The 27,309-nt window shown below is 35.2% G+C and overlaps 1 protein-coding gene across 2 annotated transcripts in view; it reads right to left on the bottom strand.

Moving 5' to 3' along the window:
- Positions 1–27,038, bottom strand: part of LOC108148498 (transcription-associated protein 1-like) — a 79,888-nt gene extending 52,850 nt beyond the window's left edge. The window contains exons 1-5 of one of the 2 annotated variants that reach the window (XM_041708931.1): positions 26,897–27,038; positions 20,489–20,862; positions 3,736–3,820; positions 3,536–3,679; positions 3,277–3,480 (exon numbers count right to left, since the gene is read on the bottom strand). In XM_041708931.1, the coding sequence (XP_041564865.1) occupies positions 3,277–3,480; positions 3,536–3,679; positions 3,736–3,820; positions 20,489–20,649 (594 nt within the window). In that variant the 5' untranslated portion in view covers positions 20,650–20,862; positions 26,897–27,038. The remainder of the gene's footprint in view (positions 1–3,276; positions 3,481–3,535; positions 3,680–3,735; positions 3,821–20,488; positions 20,863–26,896) is intronic. The other variant, XM_041708942.1, reaches the window with a different exon arrangement.
- Between the last annotated feature and the right edge of the window lie 271 nt (positions 27,039–27,309).

Raw genomic sequence — 27,309 nt, 5'->3', positions numbered from 1 at the left:
CGTCTGTCCGTCCGTTTATATGCAAACTAGTCTCTCAGTTTTAAAGCTATCTGCATGAAACTTTCCCAAAAGTTGTCTTTCTATTGCAGGTAGTATATAAGTCGGAACGAGCCGGATCGGACGACTATAGCATATAGCTCCCATAGGAACAATCGGAAAAATAATTGAAAAAAAATTATAACTTTGCTGTTTTTTAATTTTTTGTTTTGTTCTTCGACATAAAGCAATGGTTAAATATTTCAGAGTTATGTTTAAAATTTCATCAAAATCGGACGACTATAGCATATAGCTCCCATAGGAATAATCGAAAAAATAATTGAAAAAAAATTATAACTTTGCTGTTTTTTAATTTTTTGTTTAGTTCTTCAACATATAGCAATGGTTAAATATTTCAGAATTATGATTAAAATTTCATCAAAATCGGACGACTATAGCATATAGCTCCCATAGGAACAATCGGAAAAAAAATTGAAAAAAATTATAACTTTGCTGTTTTTAAATTTTTTTTTAGTTCTTCGACATAAAGTAATGGCTAAATATTTTAGAATTACGGTTTTAATTTCATCAAAACGGACGACTTTAGCATAGCTCCTCGAAAAAATATATGAAAGAAATTATAACTTTGCTGTTTTAAAATTTTTTTTTAGTTCTTCGACATATAGTAATGATTAAATATTTCAGAATTACGGTTTAAATTTAAACAAAATCGGACAACTACAACATAAAGTTCCCTCGGGAACAACAAAAATATAAAAAAAAATGTTTTTTAAATTTAAATTTTTTATTTTGTAATTTTTTTTAGAACTTTTTTTTTGATTATTTAATTATTTTAAATTTTATTTTTTTATTTTTTTATTCTAAAACAATAATCCATTCCTGTATCTTGAAAAACTAAAAACAATATAGCACAAGAAAGGAAGCAAACTTAAGCAAAGTTCATATACCCTTGCAGCTATTGCAAAAATTAAATATTCTTGAAAACATTAAAATTATGATTTACTTGCGTATACGTGTAAAAACATTGAAGCTATGATGATTTGCAGCTTAATTATTCGATAGTTATTTTATATATTTTTATTATTTCTATGAGAGCTATATGATATAGTCGTCCGATTTTGATGAAATTTAAACCATAATTCTAAAATATTTAACCATTGCTAAATGTCGAAGAACTAAACAAAAAAATAAAAAGCAGCAAAGTTATAATTTTTTTCATTTATTTTTCCGATTGTTCCTATGGGAGTTATATGCTATAGTCATCCGATTTTGATGAAATTTAAATCGTAATTCTGAAATAATAACCCATTTCTAAATATCGAAGAACAAAACAAAAAATTAAAAAACAGCAAAGTTATAATTCATTTTCATTTATTTTTTTTTATTGTTCCTATGGGAGATATATGCTATAGTCATCCGATCCGCCTCGATTCGACTTATGTAATAGAAAGACAACTTTTGGGAAAGTTTGATGCAAACTTCTGACAGAAATTATAATACCCTCTGCAAGAGAATAAAAATAGCCAGTAACAAAACGCGAGAGGATTTCCGTTGACAAATCAAAACAAAGAACAGCTGTTCAGTCGCAATGAAGCACGTCTGTCAAGTGTAACAGCCTATTCTGCTTAATTGCGTCTGTTCTGATATCGATAGGAGGCGTGAGTGTAACTAGGCTATAAAGAAGCCAAGCACCAGGTTCACTTTCTCACTACTGTAATTTCTTTGTGAAGCGTTTAACTTTTTGTTTATATTAGCAATCGGTTTTTCTTTTTTGGTCAGCCCCAATAACGGGTTCTGTAAAGCTGGTGCTAAAGTCAGAGCAAACCTTCCTTTCCTCTATGACAGGGGAACGTCTACAAATTCTATCTGTAGAAAATCTTCTGCAGACTGAGATACTCCAGCACAGAAATATCCTTACAGGATGTTCAACTTAATTTCTTACAGAAGTTTTTTTTAAAATTGGTCAGAAGTTTGTAATATATAAATTCCTGATCAAAATCACAATACGAGTTGATGTGACATGTTCGTTTGACCGTCTGTCCTACCGTTTGCGAGCTCAGCTTAAAGCTGGAGAATTTAAAGTTTTGCAGTCGTATTTTTATCGTTGTACGCAGATCAGCTTTGAAATCGGGACAAATCGGACTATATCCTATAGCTGTTATAAGAAGTCAAACGTTATATTTCGCTCTAAAAAACTCTAAATTACAAAATATCAACTATTTTTGATGCTGATCAAATCTTACTTCTGAGCTTATTAATACACCTGGTTCCTTGAATATTAAAATTATTTCTGTCAAACTTGTACTGCCCAAGTGCAACATACTTGTTACTTGCTCATATAGACCTCCAGGGTCTGAATTTAATATGTATTTAGTACACAAAAAATCCACAGCTAAGATTGTGTTTAAGGAGCACGAATTATTCGGAGCTATTAAATTCTTTATCTATTACAGAAATGTACCTCTTTCTAAGGCTTGTGCATCTTATAGTTCTCCGTGGTTTCTAGACTTTTCAACTATTTAAACTGGCCGGCTCACAGTCTGATTTTGCTAAATACTCGATAGTCAAGTCAGACTACTTGCAACTAAATTTTATAATAAATGCCTAGCACACTTTTAAAGTAATCCGAAATTATTTTTCTCTTTTGTTAACACAAAAGTCAAGTCCCACAGATTCCTCACTCTCTATTTCATGATATGTTGCTGACTCGGATGAATTTTATAGGATTAGATAGACGTTTGAGATAGTGCAGGTTACACTGGAAGTGGTGTAATGGTTCAAAGCAGATAAATTTGGGCGGCCGGCGCGATTGAGCATATTGGCTTTATACCTATGTTGGATAATGCAATTGATATTCACTTAATACGATAAGAAGTCTGTAAAATAAGTTGTTAACAACCTCTCGATTGCGCAGAGTGCATAGCTCAGGGCGAGGGGCAAACACGGCACAGCTTAGAACTTGATTATTGTTGACAAATTTGAATTAAAATAGACTTAGTGTGCAAGAAAAACGCACGAACTGCGAAAAAGTTTATATCGGATCACTAGCGGGCACACTACCTTTCTCAACGACTATTAGGAGCAAACTGGGGTGAGCTTGAATATGTACAATAATTTTTTGATTTTGCAATGCACTTCTTTTAATTTATGATTTTTCTTTTCACCAGTCTTAAATATCTATAGGAATATTGAACTATAATTTTTGGGCGCATCAAGTATCTTATTAAGGAATCAATAAAATAACAATCATGAAAAAATAAGAATATTTTTAGTACTTACTATGCCACTAAAGTGTTCTAATACTTCTTTTTCTTCTTTACTTCTCGATATCAATCCAGAGGTTCTCTGTTGATTTGGATTAACGTTTATAGTATAAATATCTAAAGCCTCCATCGCATAATGGACCAAGTCAATATATGAGTGTAAAATGTCAGGACTAAACAGCTTTTCGTGATTAGGAAGGCCCGTATCAGAAATCTGAAACTTTTTAAGAATTTATAAATAATGTTAAGGCTTTAAATTAAAAAAAAAAACATACCTTAGAGTTGAAAAAACCCCATGTAATTGTTTTAACTCCACCAACAAGAGTTTTAACTAAGCTTCGAAATTCAGCTACATTTACGGAATTAACCCACTGTATTCCAGTTCCGGACGATTTTGCTGGTTCATTAGATATTTGGTCCTAGCAGAATACATTTTGGTTTACAGTTATACAAATAATTTTGCCATAATACATACCTCCTTTAGATCTGGCACATTTATAAGCGACAATGAAGCGGGGCTTGAAGAATTTGTCGAAGGTCCACAAAAAGATTGTCCTTTGCTTAAATGTCAAAAAAAAACAAAGAATTCAATATTCAATTTACAAGAAAACTCAACGATTTAATTGCTAACTAAGAAAGCTTGGAATTGTTTTGATTGCCACCTCATTTCTTTTATTTAATACCAAAATCAACAGTTAGATTAAATTAAGCAGGAGGTCAGGACAAACCAGCGTTGCTATTTACTCCACCGCCGATTTCGAATTTTAACATATAAAACATATAAAACATAACTAAACAAATATAATTTTTGAATCGTCCTCCTTCGTCCCGCTTAAACAAAGAATTTCAGCTTTTGGTCTACACAGGCAGCTTCACTTGGCCATTGTCAACAGAATGCACCCAGATCAAAAATTCCCCCGCCGAAAACTGGACCATTCTGAAGGGACCAAATAACCAAGCCATTTTAAATGACCCTTCCCTAAGGCCATCTCGGCAGAGCAGCAACAGCACCGCGGTTTTAATTTAATTCAAATCGGAAAACGTAATTGTATCGCCTTGAAACAGATACAGAGATCAACCAATATTTGTATTGAACTATTTTCGGTGCTGTATACAAGGTTTCAGGTCAGTGACGAGCGTGCAAGCTCGTTTCAGTTACAGTAAAGTGGATCTTGTTTGCATATATATTTCAAATCATCCTAAATGCTTTAACAATAATATTCCACAATTGTACTATCTAAGCCGCATGGCTGTTATTTGAAATCTCCCAGCCATTATAAATACAAATGGAATAGAAATTCTACAGAAAAACTTTTTGAAATCCGCTCTCTTGCACCCTTTTTTGTTGAGTTACGCAAGACCAATTGCTCTCAAACCGAGCCGCTTTATAGAGCCTTCAAACGTACATGTGATAAAAAAACTGTCAAGTAAATCCGATCTCAAACATAGGTGGATCGATTTTTTTTTTTAATTTTAGTGCGTAAGAATAATATTCTATATATAAGTACCCAATTCAGGACTGAGCCGCTGGCGACTCCCTTCATCGTTTTTAAATCGAGAAACTCTGACTCATCCATATGCTCCAGCAGAAGTGTTTAACATTCGGCCAAAAAGCCTCTGCTGAGGTGGAGTGTTGCTATCGTGGATGGTTATTAGTTGTCTATGCGTGATGTTGGCTTGCGGCGTCAAGCATTTGCTGCGGAGTTGCAACGTGTGATATAGTCCCTCCGCGAGTCTGATTGTGAGGTTTCCGAGCCCTGTTCTAGAAGCACTTTTAAGGAATATTCTAGCCTAAAGTGTGATTGGGTCCTACTGCTAAAATTAGTAATATTTCTAAGCTATTTGAGCGTACAAACATTCGCTTATTCTACAAAGGTACACAAGCAACTGTCGACATGGTTTTGTATCAGGTCCGTCAACCACGACAAGCCTGGCAGTGTTCAGCAACTATTGCATTCAAGCCTTTAATAAGCATTGCCAAGTTGATACCATATACACGGATTTCGCTAAATCTTTCGATTAAGTTTGCCACGGTGCCTTGTTGGCAAAATTTTCTCAGTTGAGCATACACTCAGCAATATTAAACTGGATAAGATCATACCTAAACCATCGTAGCTAAAAAGTGAACACTTATGGAACATTTTCGGAACCATAATTGGCAAGATCTGGCCTTCCGCAGGATAGTGATGTAGGACCACTGCTTTTCATAATTTTTATAAATAATGTGCCGTTCAAAATTTTTTCAGTGTCTCCTCTATGCAGATGACTTAAAAATTTTCAAAGAAGTCGAAACTTCAGCAGACTCACTGTCACTGAAGTTAGACTTATATTTCTTGAGTTCATGGAAAAATTTCTTCCGCTAAACATGATTACATGCTTGTATGTTAGCTACAGTTAATGCGTATACAATCTTATAACCACATACAGTATTGCTGGTCAGCCCTTAAATGTTCAACAAGAATCCCTAGATCTGGGTGTAATGTTTTATTCCATATTTAATTCCTCAGCTCACTTTGACTATATCATGCCTAAAGTGTACGCTATTTTTTGGGTTTGTAAAGCGGAACTCAGCGCTTTTCATGGATCCCTATACGAGGTTAGCGCTCTACTCAACATTTTGAGCGCTCTTAAATAGAGTACACGACTTTTATCTAGAATCCCTCAGCCAATATCCATATAAATAGAATAGAAAGGCTACAGAAAAACTTTCTAAAATTCGCTCTCTCACCCTTAAGTTGTCACACTTGCCAGTAGCAGAAGAATTGTCTCCATCTGTTTCATCGCCGACCTGGTGGGTGAAATCATTGACTGTCAAGAACTTCTGTCAAAAGTAGGCTTTAATGCTCCTGCTTGGAACCTCCGAGAATTGGCTCCCTTAATTGTTGAGTTACGCAGGATTAATTACTCCCAAAACGAGCCACTTTATAGAGTCTAGTGTGAGTGCAATAAACTTCGCACTTTATTATTGTTAAAGCAAGTCTGATCTCAAACATAAATTGGTCGATTATTTTTTTCAATGTTAGTGCGTAAGAATAATGTTAACAATACAGAAACCAAACTTCGGCAAGCTGAAGTTGCAAAAATTGCAACTATTGCAAAAATTAAATATTCTTGAAAACGTTAAAATTATGATAGATTTGCGTGTATGTTTACATTGAAGCTATTTAAAGCTTATTTGATAGTTCCTATGACAGCTATATGATATCGTTTTCCGATTTTAATAAAATTAAAAGCGTTATTCTGAAATGTCAAACTATAAATTAATCATAAAGAATTTATAAAAAAAAATACAAAATGAGAAAGTTAAATTAAAAAAAAATTTTTATTTAATATTTTTATTGTTCCCATGGGAGCTTTAGATTATGGTGATCCGATTTTGATGAAATTTAAACCGTAATTCTGAAATATTTAACCATTACTATGTCTCGGAGAACTCATAAAAAAATTAAAAAACACCAAAGTTATAATTTTTTTTATTTATTTTTCCGATTGTTCCTATGGGAGCTATATGCTAGTCGTCCGATTTTAATGAAATTTAAACCGTAATTCTGAAATATTTAACTAGTAATGGTTATCTAGAAAAACTAAAAAAAAATTAAAAAACACCAAATTTAATTTTTTTTTCGATTGTTCCTATGGTAGCTGTATGCTATAGTCGTCCGATCCGGCTCGATCCGACTTATATACTACCAATATAAAAACAACTTTTGGGAAAGTTTCATGCAGATATCTTTAAAACTGAGAGACTAGTTTGCGTAGAAACGGACGGACAGACGGACATGGCTAGATCGACTCTCCTAGTGATGCTGATCAAGAATATATACTTTACAGGGTCGGAGATGTCTCCTTCACTGCGTTGCAAACTTCTGACTGAAATTATAATACCCTCTGCAAGGGTATAAATATAGAAGTAGCCACTTAAGGAGTGAATACCGTTGGCGAAATAAATAAATAAGAGCTATAAACATAAGACAAAGGTATTAGTGGAGAGTTCAACATGAACTGCTTTGGTAGCAAGCAGACAAATACGGCCATATAATTTTTGTATGGAACTTTTCCACGAATCCGAATCCATTTTACGCAATTCTAATGAATTATTCGCTGAGTTGGACAGAATTTTCCTTTGACCAGGTGTCGTCATTGAATTGTTGTTTGAAGATCTGTTGCTGCTCATTTTTGCAGTACGAAATCCGGTAGATTCTCCTTACTCGGAACAACTCACCGTTAAATGTTCGCGGACATTCAATCGTTGACATCCGATTGACTACAAAACACTAAGCTGCGATGTGTGCATTGTAAGCCAGTGCATGACAATTGTTGAATCTGACTAAAATGTTACCTTCTTGGCTATGATAAGCTTAATTTTATTTCATGTTTCGCAAAGAAGCAAGTCTTGGCAGTCAGATAGTCTGAATAGGTACGCGCAGGCGTCTGCGCGTATCTCGCACTCCAGAAATAGACGATTCTTGGAAACAGAATGTGGCTTAACATGTGTAAATCCGGTTCGATTGGCTGCCAGCTTTCCGCGTAGGCAGTGGCTCTTTCCACTCAAGATTAGTCCTCCAAAGTACTTGTACAAAAATGGTTTACCTAATAATGATTGGAGTCCGAGGAGGTCAAACTTGCAATAATGGAAATAATTCCCCCTTGGAGGTCGCTTCGGAATTCGAAAGTTCAAAGAAGAAGCAAAATATATCCGTTTCAGGCTTTCGTGACATTTCCAAGGCCGTTGTCACTTCTTTGCCATTCATTTTGAATTATTATTCTTTTAGATATTTACTCTCACCGCTAAAATTTCGCTTGAACAGCTCCAAATCTGCTGTTGTTAGAGACAGATTCTAAGTCGTTTTTGCTGAGGCCTCGAAGACAATACGCAACTTACAGGGTTGCCCATATTCGACGGACCCATGTTTTTCTTTTTAAAAATCAAAGAAAAAAATAAAAATTTGGCGGTTGGCAATCTTAATCATTTAATTTGTCTACTTGGAACATTTGTTTACATCAATTTTTGAATATGATATCTCTCAAATGGCCGCCTCTGGCGTTGATGGCGTATTGTGCCCTTTTTGCAGCATTTTCCATCGTTTTCGCCAACATTTCGGCCAGAATAGCGGCTATTTCTTCACGAATGTTGTCCTTGAGCTCTTCTAGGGTCCTTGGCTTGTTAACGTAAACCTTTGACTTCAAATATCCCCACAAGAAGAAGTCAGGCGGCGTCAAATCGGGCGAACGCGGTGGCTTTTTTTTGCTTATTTACGGTGCCATTCAATGTGAAATGGGCTTCATCGGACATGATAATTTTTTTCCAAAATTGATCGTCATCTTCGGCCATTTCGATGACTCTCGCGTGGCGTATATTGTTCCATGGTAAAAATCTGCTTGGACTGACGCTTCAAACGCGGTATGTCATTAAGCGATCTGGCATCTCTGTCAAAAGTTATGGCGTCGTCAGATGGGTCCGTCGAATATGGGCAACCCTGTATTTGTCCAACATTGTGGTTGATTATTATTAAAATCAGATGCAAGTTGAATGCGGCCAAGTTCTATGCATAAAATCGGTGTACATTTTCTTGTTGTACGATAAGCGTTCTAATCGGCGCTCAAGCTGAAGGAAACGTCGTCTGGCGATTTCCAAAGAAATTCCGAAACTAATTCGAGATTGCTCAAATGGCAAACGGACCTGACCGGAGTCAAGAATAGCAACGTGCCTAAAGAAATGTTAAAAAAAACACTCTTACACTCATTGCAGAGTCCATTTATCAGCTGATAGCCGGGACCGGATGGTTGTTTCTAAAGAAAACTTAAAATGGTGAACGGACGTTTATAATCCAGTGAAAACTATTAGCTTTTGGTTTTAGATGTGTTTTCTTTGCTTCGATGTGTCTCCGCCAAGTAAGTCGCCTGTCAATGGGGAACATGTTTGTCTGTTGAGAGTGAACGTTATATGTTTGCACTTTTGCTCATTTATTTATATACGCCAGTCTGAAAACCACAGCTCCAATACCACGAGGTGATTAACTAGAACAGCTTTTGCTTGAATTGTGCATCCGGACCGAATGTTGATGTTGCTAGACGCTTGTTCGAGGAAATATCCGAAATGTATATGACAAACACAATTGGACCAAGGGCGCTACCTTGAGGTACTCCAGCTTTCAAAACGATGAAGACAGATATTGTATCGTTGCACCTCATTGAGAAGACTATTGTAGGTACGTACGTAGGCAAGATCGTTTTAATTTTATACATTAGACTACCAGGACAGACTGTAGTATTCCCGATAGTCAAATGCTGTCCATATTTCTGATATTATTCTTTTGACTTGCTCTATGCTTCCATGACTTTTTCGAAAGCCAAATTATTTTGCCGGGATAACATTGTGCCGGGATTATGCTCGTCAAAAGACCTTTTTTGAAAAGTTTTGAGAGCCACGAGAGTAAACTAATTGGTCTGTACGAAGCTGATTGTGTATGATCTTTGCCAGGCATCGCACATTGGTCGGTCTTGTATGGGATCCGCGGTTATAAATACTTTTAGAGGGGCAACCGCTTTGAAACTTTTACCAAAAATCTAGAAAAAGTGAAAATTGGCACTCCTAAGGAAATAATAAACTATTATTTTAAAGAAAAGAATATAAACACAAAACATAACACAAAAATAATAACAAACGACAATACAAACCAATAAACGGCAACAAACTACAACAAACAGAAGCACGTCTTTTTTTTAAAAATTAAGGTTTTCGTATAATTGCAAGCCGTTCGGCAACTTTCGACACTTAAATTAAACATTCTTATATTCTTAAAATGCTTAAGAATATTATACAAAAAGATTTGTTTGTGCCAAAGAATGCAATCACAACTAAAACTCTAATCAAACACAGAAAAGACAAAGCTCACAATTATTTACTAAATACAATATTGATTTACACAAAACACAACACATACTACATATACTTTTTTTGTAAAACGGAAGTTTACCTTTATTTATAATATTAAGCACTTTCATTGCACCAAAACTTGTTTTTAAAAAGCTTAAAACATTTTTAAATACCCAATGAATATTATGCCCTCTCTTTCGATGCTGTTCTTGAAGAGGACAGATAGAGCAAAACAAAAAGATGAATAAATTCAAATAGCTAGACCAATTACAAATAAGAATTGGTACATTTAAAACCAAAATTTAGACTTTGATTTTACTTATGGCCTATGGACCCGGCCACTGTGCATCGTCATCATTATGATTACGGATTATTCAACTTTTTTGGGAAGTTATCAAGTCTAATGATCCCGTTGAACAATTTACAACTGGCTTAAACTGCACAGTTTGGGAGGTTAATTAGCATTTTTGGAGTAATCAAGAGTAATCAAACGAATTTGTGGATCGAGGTTGGTGATCTACTGGTTTGCCATGCACGTCTCAAACGTCCTTTTTCCAAATATAGCTGTTTAAATTGAAGATTATTTTTGTATCGGCTGGTCTGCATATCTTTCTCTTGTGGTATAGAAATATTGGCTGCTGCGACTAGTACAGATTCCAGTGCGCCGGCACAGCAATCGATGTCGTCCTTGATGTCGAGCTGCGGGGCTAGTTCAAAATGGGAACTTACTTATTTTTTGTATTTAAGCCAGTTGGATCTGTGCGACGTGGGGTAGTCGATTATTTTCGGGCTTTGGAGAAGAGTCAGTAATAGAGCTAGCAAATAACAGTTGACCGTTTTTCAATCACCAAAAAAAAGTCTCAGTTTAGAACCCTTTGACCAAAGTGTCAGAACTGAACCGTCCACATAGCTCAGTGAGTCTAACGGTCTTTTCTCAAGAAACAACCAATTTTATCGTTTCGGTTTTGTTTAGGTGGTTTCCTGACCGTTTGACAAGATCAAAATAAGATAAAAGGTGTTTTTAGTTTTTCATCCTTGTTTCCTTCTAATTATTTGATGTGCATGCCCAAGTGTGGCTGTAAGCAACATTTATATCCCTGATAAGCAGAGGGTGGTAAGATATATATTAACTGCTGAAAAATGCACTGTTTTCTGCATACTTGGATAGAGTAGAGATAATCTCCTAAGCCGAAGAAACCTATTTTTCAATACTGTTTAACATTTATTTGAATGTCCACAACTTCAATCTGATGAATGCTCCTTATTTCTTGATGCGAACAATTTACAGTTATTTGCCGACATGAAGCACATTTTTTTCTATACTAGTAGAAATTCCGGTGGTCTTAGAAAAACCAACGTAACAAAAATTCAAAAAAAATTGTAACCTCCGTATTTATTTTTAATTTTTAGAAAACGGGATGATAAGGGAAGGGAAAGACCCTATGAGCTGAGTATTTTATTGATTGTTCATCTACTGATTCGCAATATGTAAGCGTTTAATCCAAGCACTCTGTATAAGTTCTCAATGAAACAAGAAAGGAAGCAAACTTCGGCAAGCCGTAGTTCATATACCCTTGCAGTAATTGCAAAAATTAAATATTCTTGAAAACATTACAATTATGATTGACTTGCGTGTATGTTTGCATTGAAGCTATTTGAAGCTTATTTGATAGTTTCTATGGCATCTATATGATATCGTTTTCCGATTATAATAAAATTAAAAGCGTAATTTTGAACTGTCAAATTATTAATTAATCATAAAGAATTTCTAAAAAAATTACATATAAAAGTTAAGTTTTTAAATTTTTTTTTAATATTTTTTTTGTTCCCATGGGAGCTTTAAGTTTTAGTCGTCCGATTTTGATGAAATTTAAACCGTAATTCTGAAATATTTAACAATTACTATATCTCGAAGAACTAAAAAAAAATTAAAAGAGAAAGGAAGCAAAATTCGGCAAACCGAAGTTCATATACCCTTGCAGCTATTGCAAAAAATTAAATATTTTTGAAAACATTAAAATTAAGATTTACTTGGGTATATGTTTAAAAATATTGAAGCTACGATGATTTGCAGCTCAACTATTAGATAGTTATTTTATATATTTATATTATTTCCATGGGAGCTATATAATATAGCTATATAATAAAAAAAATTAAAAAACAGCAAAGTTATAATTTTTTTTGTATTTTTTTCCGATTGTTCCTATGGGAGCTATGTGATATAGTCGTCCGATTTTGATGAAATTTAAATCGTAATTCTAAAATAGTTAACGATTACTATATGTCGAAAAACTAATAGAAAAATTGAAAAACGGAAAAGTTATAATTTTTTTTACATTTTTTTTCCGATTGTTCCTATGGGAGCTATATGATATAGTCGTCCGATTTTGACGAAATTTAAACCGTAATTCTGAAATAGTTAACGATTACTATATGTCGAAAAACTAATAGAAAAATTGAAAAACGTTTAAATAATATATGTACATTTTCATGCTCTATTTGGAAATGGTATGGCCATACCTAAAAAGAAATAATAACAATTACCATCTATTTTAATACCCTTGCAGAGAGTATTATAATTTCAGTCAGAAGTTTGCAACTCAGTGAAGGAGACGTTTCCGACCCTATAAAGTATATATATTCTTGATCAGCATCACTAGGAGAGTTGATCTAGCCATGTCCGTCTGTCCGTCCTTCTGTCCGTCCGTTTCTACGCAAACTAGTCCCCCAGTTTTAAAGCTATTTAAGTAATCTTAAAGTTCAGGCGATAGCGAAATAAATAAATGTTATTTAGGTAAAACTACCAGGAAGCGATCAATTTATGCAGATATATGTAACAATATTCAGTTCTTAAAAAGCAAGGGTTCTAACGTGGGATTGGAGTGCGCGGCAATTAGGAGATTCGATCTAGCCATGTCCGTGTGTCCGTCCGTTTCTACGCAAACTAGTCCCCCAGTTTTAAAGCTATTTGAGTAATCTTAAAGTTCAGGCGAAAGCGAAATAAATAAATGTTATACAGGTAAAACTACCAGGAAGCGATTAATTTATGCAGATAAATGTAACAATATTCACAATCATATTCATATTTTCCAGTGAAAAAAACAGTTCATTTGGTAATAAAGAACTAGCTGATCAACCGCATTTTGTTTGTTGCACGAACGACTTTATCTCATCATCACCTTCAACCTTAACACAAGAGTCACAAAACAATTGCAGAAGAAATAGAAAAGTTTACATAGTTTTCTTAATATTTATCTTAATGGGGTTGTCAGGTTTAAAAGGTCTTTTTTTCAACAACGTTTTTTTGTTATTTATTGATATTTGACATTCACAACTTTTTATATATCGTTAGGCATGTTATTACCTACAAAATAAAAAAAAAATTTCAATTTTCATTAATATCTGGCCAAGTTATGGGCGATCTAATGACGCCATGTTGAAAAACGGTCGCCATGATTTCTCATCTTCAAGTCATCTGAAACACGAAAATCAAGCACATAAATGGCTATCGCATGACCCTCAATTATGAAAAAATATTGATCAATAAACAAATGGTGATAGTTTTCGTGATTTTTCGTTTTTTTCCACATTTTTTCAACATTAACTGCTTTTGTTATTAAATATCAATTTACAATAAAGGCCGAGGGTCATGCAATAGCCAGGTCTTTTCTGAACATTTAAAAAAAAATTTGAATGAAATCGGACCAGTAGATCGGCTGGAATCGTGGCGACCACCAAAGAAAACGAGATAAACGCGTTTAAAGTTTAAAATCATCGTACCTCTAATCAGCAATGCCTGCTCCATACAATACCCCTTCTTCGTCCTCATAGAGCTCGTTTTCACTTGACCTGCCCGCTCTCATCTGTGTTCGATGTTCTTTTGAGGCGGCCGACTCAACGCGCCAATTGTGCGATCCGAGCGCTCGCGGCCTTGCGGCGAAATTCATTTTTCGGCCACTTCTGGTACCGTCTGCGGTTAAAAAGGGTTTCTAACTTATTTCTAAGGGCTTATAGTGACTGAAAATGAAGAAAAAGAAATCGATTTTTTGAAAATTCTAAACCTGACTATCCCCTTAAAATAGTAAGTTTTAGCGAAGCGAAGGGAATATTAAAGTGTATGAAAAAAGAGACCGAATAAAATCAATTGTGATATAAACCTAAGATGGTTTGATACGAAAACAGATAAAAATTCGAAGCGCAAAAAAAACACAACTATTCGATTTGAAGTCAAAGATATTGATGTTTTTGTGTTGTAAGTATTTGGATGAAAGGATAGGACGATTAAATCAAATAGCTCATATAGAAATAAATAAATTAAACAAGAAAGAACGAGTTCCCCGACTATTAGATACCCGTTACTCAGCTAACAAAATTGAAACTTAATATTTCCCCACAAAATAATCAGACTTTAGCTGATGCCATCTGTCGAACCGCATAGCCAACACTAGTAGCTAAGAGTGTACACCACCCCTACCTCCCGCTGACTTTCGTTCTTCTTTCGTTCTGTCTATCCGATCCGAGGCCGAGCAGCGGATCAACATTTTAAATTTTAAAAATTATTGTGTCTACCGAAAGATGTGACCGAGACACACACACAAACATGCTGTAGAGCAACGTGGCAGAATTTGCCATTTCTTGTGCAATTCCTTTTACCTTTTCAACCAACTTTACTTTTACTATACGAGTAAGTGGAATAAAAAATATAACGCTGCTATACCAATTATTTCAATATATTATATTTGAAAGGATTAAAACTTTTTAATTTCGCAAAGGGTTTCCTTTTTGTGGTAGAAATTAAGAGTAAAAAAAAAATAATCTAAAAAATATAAAGAAAATAGAGAGCGCAGACTGGAAGCATAAGAGCAACGATAAAGTTTGCGTGTTCAACTTAAAGCAAAAAGATTTACATCATAACACTACGCCATCAAAAATCCAAAATCAGAGGAAAGAAAATTGTAGGCGGTGTAGCAGTTGAGTAACAGAAAAACAGTTGTTGTTGTAACTTTCACGGCTATCTGAGACGGAAAAATACATGTTGGATAAAAGAACCTGTCACGCCTTTTTCAGCTTTTGTATGGGAAATCGCTGCGCAATAGTTTTTAAGCTTTAGACAAGTTACCCATTTTTTTAAACCATTGTGGAGAATGTTATGAAATTGGTCAGAAGTTTGTAATTCAGTGAAGAAGACATTTCCGACCCTGTAAAGTAGGACTGTCCGCCTGTTTCTATACCATTTGCGAGCGAGGTCAATTTATAAGCTATAGATTTGAAACTTTTGCATTCGTATTTCTGAAATTGTCATAGATCGAAAGTTGATATTCTACAGCTGCTGCCATATCTTAAACCTCGCATTTTTATACCATTGCACAGAGTATTATAATTTCAGTCAGTGAATATATTCTTGATCAGCATTACTAGGAGCGTCGATCTAGCCATGTCCGTCTGTCCGTCCGTTATAAAAAAATTATAGCTTTGCTGTTTTTTTAATTTTATTTTTAGTTCCAGAATTACGATTTTATTTCATAAAAATCGGACGACTATATCATATAGCTCCCGTTAAAGCAATACAAATAAAAAAAAAAAATGAAAAGAAATGTAACTTAACATTTTTTTTTTTATTTAAGAAAAAAAAATTTATTTGAAGGTAATGATTTGATAGTTCAGAACTACTGTTGAAATTTGCGTGTTCAAATACCCAGTCGGAAGTTAGAGAACGCATTCCAATAAAAAAAGCTTCTTTCATGCATGCTTTGCAAGCGAAAAAGAATGTGAGAAGCTATAAAGAAGTATTGTTTATGCATTCTAAAGAGTTTTTATGAAATCGTCCCTTCTACTATAATGCATAAAAAAGCCTTCTTTTGCAATGTAAACAAAAGCTGAAACCGAACGCTGCCGATCGTCCGATATTTTTGAGATCGTGTTTTTCACCGAAAACCTCGCTTACGAAAGAACGCAAAAAGAAGTCTTATTTCGGAATGGAAAAAAAAATGGGAAACTAATTTATAGCCTGATTCCATTGCCGCATTAGTGGACTTTTTAAATGTGCCTGATTCCATTGGCGCATTAGCATTTAGTAAATGCTACTCCGACATGTGAGTGGCACTAACAGCTGATCTGGGCTTGTATACTTTTGAGTTTTGGCAAATCCAAAAGAAAATAATTTAAATTATTGAACATGAGTGAGTTTAGTAGACTAAACTCTGTAATGCTCAGCAGGACATCCATATTGCGACCGATACATTTGCCAACTTGGACGACAAAGAAGAGAAGCTTGCAATGGAGACCACCACAGTTTCTAAAAAGGGCAAGGGTACCCGTATATGTGAGAGTTATTTAATGCCAGAGATCCAGCAGTAATGCATTGTGGTACTTCGAGCAGAATTTGCAGCGTGCGCTCTAGGTTTCAGTAATTTATATACAAAATAGATTTTAAATTCAAAAGACATCAAAAATTGCGCCAACCTTGCTTATAGAAAACATCTGTTGTAGTGGTGGCACGAAGAAAATAACATCGGTATTTTCCGGTATTTTTTCTAAAAACGTTCGGGGCGAATGGTTTTTAATCGCATTTAAAAATCGCATTTATTTTAAATGCGGCATTTAGCCTTATAGGATTCCCTGTGTAAATAAATGCGCATTTGGCTAAATACGTTTTAATGCGGCAATGGAATCAGGCTATTAATCTATTTTTCTTAATGAACAGCAGCGGCGTAAATATATTCACTTTTTATCTTTAAAAACAATATCTGAACGCTTTGTTATGTTGGTGGTATTTTATTAATTTGAATCAGTTTTTTATATATTTTAATTTTAAGTAATAATATATACACGATTACATGATTTCTTTTCAAAGCGAGATTTTGTTTTGAATTATTGTTTTACATTTGCCGGCGCTATAGTTTTCTCCGTCACTGTATTCACAAGGAGTAACCGAACAAAACGGTACTCTAAAAAGCAAACGACAAGAACAAAAGAGAAAATGCAAGAAAGCGCGATGTCTTTTTCGTTTCTTTTGCATTTCTCGCCACTTGCATTTTGATTTCCAATTGGAAAAGCTGGTGCCTCTGTGATTTGTGAAATTAATATATTCTTTGCGGTTTTAATTTTCAAGTAAGTATAGTGTTGATATAAACAAACTAAATAGGAGTTTCAATACTGTTAATAAAATAACATGAACCAAACAATGGATAAATTAAAACAATATGTGATGTGTACCTGTGCCAAAAAATATTAAATTTATGAACACTTATTAACAGTCTTAAAAACAGTGTACGGTCAAAACAAATGTAAACAAATTGTTCATAAAACTGTGTGTGGAGTTTTAATTTAATTAATGCGTTTTAAATATTATTTTCGTTTAATTCCAGAAAAACAATTTCAAGACAAAAGGTAATATTTCATAAATTTAAATTTTTTTGTTTTGTGAACTCGTTTTGTTTATTTGTGTGCTGTCTTTTTTCTCTCTTCCTTTTACTTCTTCCTAGGGTGGACTAACATTTACATACAAGTTGTGTTTTTAGGGTGGTCCTAAGAACACAAATTAAGTGAACAAAAATTTAAGAAAAATAAACATAAATTTAAAAAATTAGACATTACATAAATAAAAAATTTAATGATTTAATTGAAAAAAATATTTTACAAAATAAACACAACTAATATAATTTAAAATGAGGGGAATGTCGCTGTCAAATATTCACCGTTTAACAAAAAAACAAAAGGAAGAGCTTCATCAATCGGCTGCTAGAGCTCTTACTTTTGATACAGAAAATAATTCTGGAAATTAATGCCCAAATTTATGTGAACCCGAATCGGATAAAAGTGCATCAAACTATTCTTTTGAGTATGATACCTATTAAAAATGAAAAATTATAAGAATGGTACCATAATAATAATGTTACTGGAGTTCAACTTTATGCACTTTTAAAAATGTTTGAATTCGGCAAATCTAGATCTTCAGTAGGATATTAAGTCCAAGTTTGATAATGGAGCTTAATTATGGCGGTACAAGGGACAGGGAAGGTTTTGCGTCCTACATTCATTTAAATGAAACATTTTTCGGTAAGTGTTTTACAAACTTACAATCATATTTTTAAAAAATTACATATTTCCTCCTCATTATTATATTTTATATTATATTTTCTCATTATTATATCACAAAGGAGGGAAAGCTACCACTTAACCGACCACATAAAAGACCTTTGACTGGCCTTCACTAGGGCTAAGAACAAGACTTACAAGGCTAAAAGTATAGCAGAAAGGATGAGAAAAGAAAAAAACGACCCGGAGTAATTATAGTAATTATAATTAATTACCATAAATTTTAAATCAAACGTTTATAAAAAAAAAATTAAATAAATAAAAATTGGAATTGAAAAAGAAACGGTTCCCAATAGTTTTTTTGGGAACGATAATATTTGCATTCTTCGGTAAGACTATTAGAAGGCATGTTTTGGAATCATACTAAATGTGTTCTTGTGGAAGGGATCAATATTCATTCTTTACATGTGTTGCGCAATGCTTGCTTTGGAAGCTATCCAGGAAGGTTCCCGAGGAACGTTTCTATGTTCATTCTAACAGTGCGCTGTAGAATGCTTAAAGAATGCTCGTAAAGTACAAATGGAAGGGAAACCCTAGCGTTTCCAAAGTTGAAACTACCTTACAATGGAACGCATTAAGATTCGTTCTTAGATCGGTCCTAAAAGAAGGCTTGCTTCTTGTCCCGTCTCGAACAAAAAGGAAAGGGAGCTTTCAGGTATCTGGAATGCGTTTTTCGCAAGCAAAGGAAGCGTAAAAGAACACATCCTGAAAGCGTGTTTTTTCCGACTGGGTAGACACACATTCCAATGTGCTCATTCTTTCTCGCCTGTTCGTTGTTCTTTTACTCTCTCGATATTCTCGCTCACTTTTTTTCTGGCGTTATGAGCGTGCGGTTCATAAAATCTAAGTGTGCATTTTTATTTGTTCATTGCGGTTTGTCTGGTTAATACTTAATTGTATAACTTATTTTTAAGAAAAACCATAATTACTCTTTTAATTTTATTCGAATCGGGTAATGGTATCATATAGCTGAGATAGCAAAGATCGAATATTTAATTTGAAATTCATCATAGCTTTAATGTATTAATGTATAATAAATATACGCATATAAACCGAATTTTAGATGTTTTAAAGAGTATTTAACTTTTTCAATAGCTGCAAGAGTATATAAACATTGGCTTGCCGAAGTTTGCTTCCTTTCTTGTTTTTTTTAAGTTTGAGTATAAATCTCTGGTTTTAGCAGAGTATTCAGAACCAATGCCTTGAGATTTGGTCAAAATAGGTAAACTATATCTTAAATGTTGCAGGAACAAGATCGTTTTCTTGTAAAAAGTAATCTCATTTTATGTATTCAAAAGGGAAACGCGGGATAGTATTTTTCAGCGTTCAAAAAGTAACATAGAAAGATGTGGTACTAGTTTAAAATAGAGCTTTCTCTCGTAAAAATCAAAGCTTAGGTTCTAACATTTCAATAATATGATTAAAAAGAAAGTACAAAAATAAAAAACAAATAAATTTTTACAAAGAGTCGGTGGAAAGATAACCGTAGGGACCAACTTGAGAGCCGAAGGCAAGAGGTAGCGTGAGTTTTTAACATTAATTTGTATGCGTTTCTTTTTTTTTATTTTTGTACAAATTTTAACAAAATCTTAAAATGTTGTCTGCAGTCCACTTAATCGATTTCTATTCCACTTTTTAGTCGAAAAAATATAACTCAAGGAGTAAGATTTATTTTATAAACTCAAGGAGTAAGTTATATTTTTTGATAAAAAATTTAGTTTAAGAAATGAGTGTGCCTCAACACTATAGTTGCCATATATCTTATTATTTGCGCAGCATATGAGATAAATTCTTGAAACTTTCCAAATCGTGTTTTGGTATGTGTTAACTTATCAAGGTAAGAAATCTTGCCGATCGGACGACTATATCCTGTAACTGCCATAAAAACGATAATTTTTTTTTTGCGTAATTTAAGGATTTTGCCTCATATAATGGTTTTCATTGTTTCGAGTCTTTTGACTGATTGAAACACGATCTCACATTTGATATAGAAATATAATGAAAGTCTAAGGAATAACACCTGTTAAACGTTTCAGTAATATGCAGGAAAATTTCTTGGGGATATATTAAAACAATCGATTAAATGTTGTGATATTTTTTTAAGCATAAGCATATATATATATAAAGAGAAGGCAAACTATGTATGCCTTTAATAGGGATAAGAATTTTTTGTTTCAAATTCCAATTGAATTTTTTCACCCATTATGTATTATAATCATGATGTATTATGTTCCGAAACCTGTGTTGTACTCACCATTTTTGAATAATTAATGGAAGCTGAATTTTGGCTATAGTTTCAAATTTTTTGACAAAAACCTTTAAAAGTTTTGAAAGAATAGCTCTAGATCTTTGAGGCTCTATTTCACTGTGGTGTCGTAAGCAATCAACCAGGTTTAACAAAAGCTTGCAAGACATGGTTTGTATACCCACAGCAAGTGTTTCATCATGAACGTTTTTTGAAAAAAAGATTTACTGCTTTAATTAATACGTCTAAACTTAGGCTTTGGCGAACATGGTGAGCAAGATCTGCTAGTGTTGAGTATGCGAGAGGGCGAATCGAGTCCAATGTGATCCCTTTTCCAATAAGCAAGTCCTCATCAAATAGTTTATCAATTGATGGAATGAATTCTAAAAGAAAAAAAGAAAAATATAGTTTCAGTTGAGTAAAAGGTTTTAATCAGGCGAAAGGAATTATTCATTAAAACTAATTTCAATCCAATTAAGATTAAAAATTAATAACTTAAAGATTTAAAGCTTTTTCCGACAGAATAATCCGTATAAAATCAATATGGGAGCTATATGATATAGCCGTCCGATCCGGCTAGTTCCGACTTAAATACTACCTTCAATAGAAAAAACACATTTGTAAAAGTTTCATGCGTATAAACGATTTTAAATAAAAACAAGAAAGGAAGCAAACTTCGGCAAACCGAAGTTCATATACCCTAGCAGCTATGACAAAAACTAAATATTCTTGAAAACATTAAAATTATGATTTACTTGCGTATATGTTTAATAACATTGATTTGCAGCTTAATTATTCAATAGTTCCTATGGCAGCTATATGATATCGTTTTCCGATAGAAAAAATAGAAAATAGAAAATTTACATTAAAAAACAAGAAAGCTGAAGTTCATATACCCTTGCAGCTATTGCAAGAATTAAACGTTTTTGAAAACATTAAAATGTCGCGAAAAAACTTCCTTTTCGGTAAACGGAGGGAAATATGAATTTCGCAGACTCCCTTTTGGTCTGAAAAATGCTGCCAGCATTTTTCAAAGGACAATCGACGACATTTTGCGAGAGCAAATCGGCAAATTTTGTCACGTATGCGAGGATGATGTGACTATTTTTTCTGAAAATGAAGAATAACATGTCACACACGTAGATTGGGTTCTAAAGAACCTCTACGAAGCAAACATGTCTGTAAAAAAATCACGCTTCTTTAAAAAGAGCGTAAGCTTCTTGGGATTCATAGTCACCAGCAATGGTGCAACAACTGACCCAGAGAATGTCAAAGCCATTAAAGACTTCCCGGAACCAAAATCCGTGTTTGAAGTCAGATCATTCCTTGGCCTGGCGAGCTACTACAGATGTTTCATAAAGGACAGCAATAGCAAGACCCATTTCGGACATCTTGAAAGGGGAAAACGGAACGGTTAGTAGACATAGGTCACGGAACATTTCGGTCCAGTTCTCTGAGGCGCAGCAACAAGCGTTTCAGAAGCTGCGAAATATCTTGGCATCTGAAGACGTCATGCTAAGATACCCCGATTTTAAAAAAGCATTTGATCTAACGACAGATGCATCGGCCTATGGCATTGGCGCGGTATTGTCCCAAGAGGGTCGTCCTATCACAATGATCTCAAGGACATTGAAGGACAGGGAAATAAATTATGCTACAAATGAAAGGGAATTGTTACCTATTATTTGGGCATTAACCAAATTACGGCACTACGCAGTAAAAGACATAAGTATCTTTACTGATCATCAGCCCTTGACTTTTGCGATCTTGAAGTCAAATCCGAACGCTAAAATCAAGAGGTGGAAGGCGCGCATCGGTGAGTCAGGTGCGCGTATTTTTTATAAGCCTGGCAAACTTGGCCGCGGACGCGCTGTCCAGACAACAACTCAATGCCATGGATGAGCAGGAAACTGAATCATGCATAGCCACGATACACAGCGAACTCTCCCTGACCCACACCATTGATTCTACGGACAAACCACTGAATTGCTTCCAGAACCAATTGGTTCTCGAAGAGGCGCGCTCCCCATTGAAACGCAGCTTCATACTGTTTGGGAACAAAAGGCGTCACTTAGTTAGCTTCTCTTGCAAAGAATCATTGCTCAGAGAAATCGCAGATATTATCGTTCCTAATGGCGTAAACGCCATCCATTGTGACCTACACACGTTGGCCATGGTACAGGACCAGCTGGTTCGACAATTTCCAGCAACAAAATTCTGGCACTGCAAAAACCGAGTAACAGACATTTTTGCAGTTGATGAGAGGCGGGAAATTGTCACAGCTGAGCATAATAGGGCCCATAGATCGGCCCAGGAAAATGTGAAGCAAGTGCTCTCTGAGTACTACTTCCCGAAGATGGCAAAATGGGCCAGCGAAATCGTCTCAAACTGTAAGACATGCGCGAGAGCCAAATATGACAGACATCCAAAAAAAACAGGAGCTGGGTGAGACACCAATCCCCTCTCATATAGGAGAAATATTGCACATAGACATATACTCTACCGACAAGAAATATTTTTTCTTGCATCGACAAATTTTCGAAATTTGCTGTCGTGCAACACGTTCACTCAAGAACCATTAAGGATCTTAAACCAGCTTTACTTCAGCTGATGAATTATTTTCCAAAAGCTAGGGTAATCTATTGCGACAACGAACCATCGTTGAAGTCGCAGACAATCTCAACCTTGCTCAATAATCATTTTGGCGTTAGCATTGCAAATGCACCGCCTCTACATAGTGTTTCAAACGGGCAGGTAGAGCGGTTCCATAGTACCCTATCGGAACTCAGTCGATGTTTAAAAATCGACACCGGAATAACCGACACCGTGGAAATAATTCTATTAGCCACTACCAGGTACAACAAATCAATCCACACGGTCATTGACAAAAAGACCAGCTGATGTTGTGCAGGCGAACTCGGACGACTTACAAACAGAAGTCCGGGAAAAATAAAAAACGCACAGGACGAGCTAAGCAACAGGGAGAACGCGACTCGGTAGAATAGGGTCTTCGAAGTTGGAGAAAAATTTTCGTAAAGTCCAACAAAAGGCTAGGAAATAAACTCACACCCTTGTGTGAGGAAAGAGCTGTAGAAGCGGACCTGGGGACCACGGTCCTCATTAAGGGGAGGGTGGTCCACAAGGACAATCCTTAATAGTACAATCAGATAATGTCCTTCTTTAACCATTTTTATTATACTTTTAAGCCACTTGGCGCAAATTCGTGCTAGCCATAAGTTGCATTGCCACCGGCATGCCTTTTAGTTTAAGTTTATTTTATTGGTGGTGGGATACCTTTCGATGAACAAAAAAATAGCTAAAGTTCAATTCCACAGGTTCGGACTCATACTTTTTTTTCCTATCCTTGGCGTCGGCTCACATAACTGATTATTCCCAGGCCAAGTATATCCCCATCGTTGACGGCCAAATACTAGTGTGGGAAGAGTTCGCGTTTGTCACTCAGACAGCGAACCTCTCGGAGTATGCGCGCGTGGTGGAAGAAACAGACAACATGATAAACACGTTTCCACTATCCCACTTGAAAAAGCTTCTAAGCGTAGATACCGCCCACTGCCAGGACTTGTTGGAGTCGTTGGGCATTTATCATCGAGTAGCTAGGAGTCTAGATTTCTTAGGGTCAGCGCTAAAGGTCGTAGCAGGGACACCAGACGCCGGTGATTTAGAGAAAACTCAGATTCACCGAAATGAAGTTAGTTGAGTCAAGCAATAGGCAAATTCAAATAAACACTAAAATTCAAAATCAAATTAACATCGACCGTTAAAATTCTGAGATCCGCCAAAAATTCACAAGTAGACACTGGAGACCTATATGAGACACTACTACATAATGTCGATGATGGAATTACAAAATTTAATGCTTGCAATAACCCTTGCCAAAATGAATATTGTTAGTCCGAACATTTTAGACCACGAAGACTTAAAATCAGTTTGGCTTGAGGAACCCACCAACACTCCCATAGGTGATCTTTTGTCCGTTTCGTCCGTGAAGGTTCTGCAGTCCGTTAACGTTTTACATTTTATCATAAAATTTCCTAAAATAAAACAAGAAAGAAAGAAAACTTCGGCAAGCCGAAGTTCATATACCCTTGCAGCTATTGCAAGAATTAAGCATTTTTGAAAACATTAAAATTATAATTTACTTGCGTATATGTTTAAAAACATTGAAGCTATGATGATTTGCAGCTCAATTATTTGATAGTTATTTTATATATTTTTATTGTTCCTATGGGAGCTATATGATATAGTCGTCCGACTTTGATGAAACTTAAACCGTAAATTGGAAATATTTAACCATTACTAAATGTCGAAGAACTAAACAAAAAATTAAAAAACAGAAAAGTTATAATTTTTTTTCATTTATTTCTCCGATTGTTCCTATGGGAGCTATATGCTAGAGTCGTCCGACCTTGATGAAATTTAAACCGTAAATCGAAAATATTTAACCATTACTAAATGTCGAAGAACTAAACAAAAAATTAAAAAACAGAAAAGTTATAATTTTTTTTCATTTATTTTTCCGATTGTTCCTATGGGAGCTATATGCTATAGTCGTCCGATCCGGCTCGTTCCGACTTATATACTACCTGTAATAGAAAGACAACTTTTGGGAAAATTTCATGCAGATAGCTTTAAAACTGAGAGACTAGTTTGCATATAAACGGACGGACAAACGGACAGACGGACGGACAGACGGACATGGCTAGATCGACTCGCCTAGTGATGCTGATCAAGAATATATATACTTTATAGGATCGGAGATGTCTCCTTCACTGCGTTGCAAACTTCTGACTGAAATTATAATACCCTCTGCAAGGGTATAATTAGCATGCAGAAAGATAACTATTTTTCCAGTCGCTCATAGTGAGAGAATGCTGCAGATAACAGACAACATTATAGCGGAATGCGGCGGAGAAATTAACGCCATTAAAAACTGCTCCGTGTCACCGGGAGCCACATTCTGCCGTTTGGCAGAGAGTTCATGCGCCAAAGAACTGCATGCTGGTGGGAAGGCGCATTGCCGAACACGACAGAGCGACCTGCACCCAATCACATACGTGGACCAAGGGCTCGTAATCATCAACGACAGGTCAGCCAATGTTCGAGTGGACAATGGGACAGAAGTCTGGATACATGGCACTCACCTTATCACCTTCGATAAACAGGCCATGATAAATGAAACCCTCTTCATCAATCAAGCTAACGCCCAGAAGAGAACTCCAGGGGCAGCCAGCTCCCCCTGTTGAACATCACTGCCAACCAAGATGTTCTCAGCCTCCCGTACCTTCACCGCTTGAGTGAACGAAACTTGGAGTATATCAAGGAGTTCCGAGACGATATTGACAACAACCAAATGCATCTCGCAGCAATTATTGTAGGAACAATATGCTGTGCGCTCATCTGCATTGGTCTTACTTACCAGCGACTTAGTAGGGCAAAAAGATATGCCATCCAAATAAAAGAAGTGATTGCAGATTTAGGATCGACCGGGGGCGGCCTTAACTTAAAAGGGGGAGTAGTTTACAACCAAAGTTGTTGACCACATCATCCTAATTCAGCATTGGGACACCTTCGGCCAGCCGGCCATCAATCAACAGCGGACATACCGTTCGCCCGAGAGGAAGAAAAATAAGTTCCTGACATCGACGGCGACTCATCACCCACCGGATCAACAACAAAACTAACTTATGTTTCAAAACATTGAAGTTATGATGGTTTAAAAATAATATACGGAAAAACACAGCGCACTGAAGAATTTTATAGAAAAAACATTGATACCGAAACTGGTCGAACCTTAAAAGTCCTGATATACGAAATATTTCAATGCTTATTAGTAGACATTACATAAAAGCACTTCAGTTTATACTGAATTACTTTCGGACGGTATCCAATTTAATTATTATAACCGGGTCTACGATTGAGTTTTGCTATTTTCTGGGCAGTTAGTGAGTTTCAGTAAAAAAGACTACTAATTAAACAGTTTTCTTCTCCTTACCAAACGAAAGCCGCATGTATTGTTTGCGATGTGCTGAGCAAATAATTTAGTCAATTGCAGAATTGCCGCATTTGGAGTTCCGAAACCTTTACAACGACTTACTGTTTGGTGCGGTATTTGACCACATTTGCCGCCATTTTTGCCTCGATTTTTTTTCGAAAATGAGTCAGGAAACAGAAAATCGAATAAACAGCCGAAAAGGCGCGCACAATTTTTTGTGGGGTCAGGGATAAGTGCGAAAATTGTTTGTGTATAGCCCCCCACCAAACTTATCTAGCTTAAAAAAAAAATGCTCATTGTGCAAAGGCGTGAGAACCCCTGCTTTAAAGATTGGAGAATGTCATCGTATTGGGTTTCAACTTTTGTACTGTCAGTAAAATGGTATACAACTCAAATAAACTTACTTTGACGTAAGTCTGTGGCAAATATATGACGGGCTGCAATTAGTAGCTCTTTTCTGAGATGAGCGGCTTCCTTCGGACAATTTCTCATTAGATTGAGCATACCGCTGGTTACAGATAATGAGCTAGCAATCACCACTTCCTAAAATATAAAGATAAGAAAATTTATTAAAATTTAGGAAAAAAAATTCTGCAAGTAGAGGAAAATATTTTAAAATTTTAGTATACAGCCTTATATAGAAATAGCGCGGCCATTTAATTTTTTGTTCATTTCACGAATCTTTTTGAAAATGGCTGAAAAGAGTTCAACACCTTTAAGATTTGCATTATTTTAAAAAGCTACCAAGAAGGTTTTAATGTTGTTCTTATGTAAGTTGGAATTACCTTAATGTCAACGCAATAAAAAACGTTATAAT

Source organism: Drosophila elegans, unplaced genomic scaffold (assembly GCF_018152505.1).
Source record: "Drosophila elegans isolate 14027-0461.03 unplaced genomic scaffold, ASM1815250v1 contig_122, whole genome shotgun sequence".
Classification (NCBI taxonomy): Eukaryota; Metazoa; Arthropoda; class Insecta; order Diptera; family Drosophilidae; genus Drosophila; species Drosophila elegans.
Note: the sequence above shows the minus strand (reverse complement) of the source record. Positions and strands in the feature narration are given on the sequence as shown.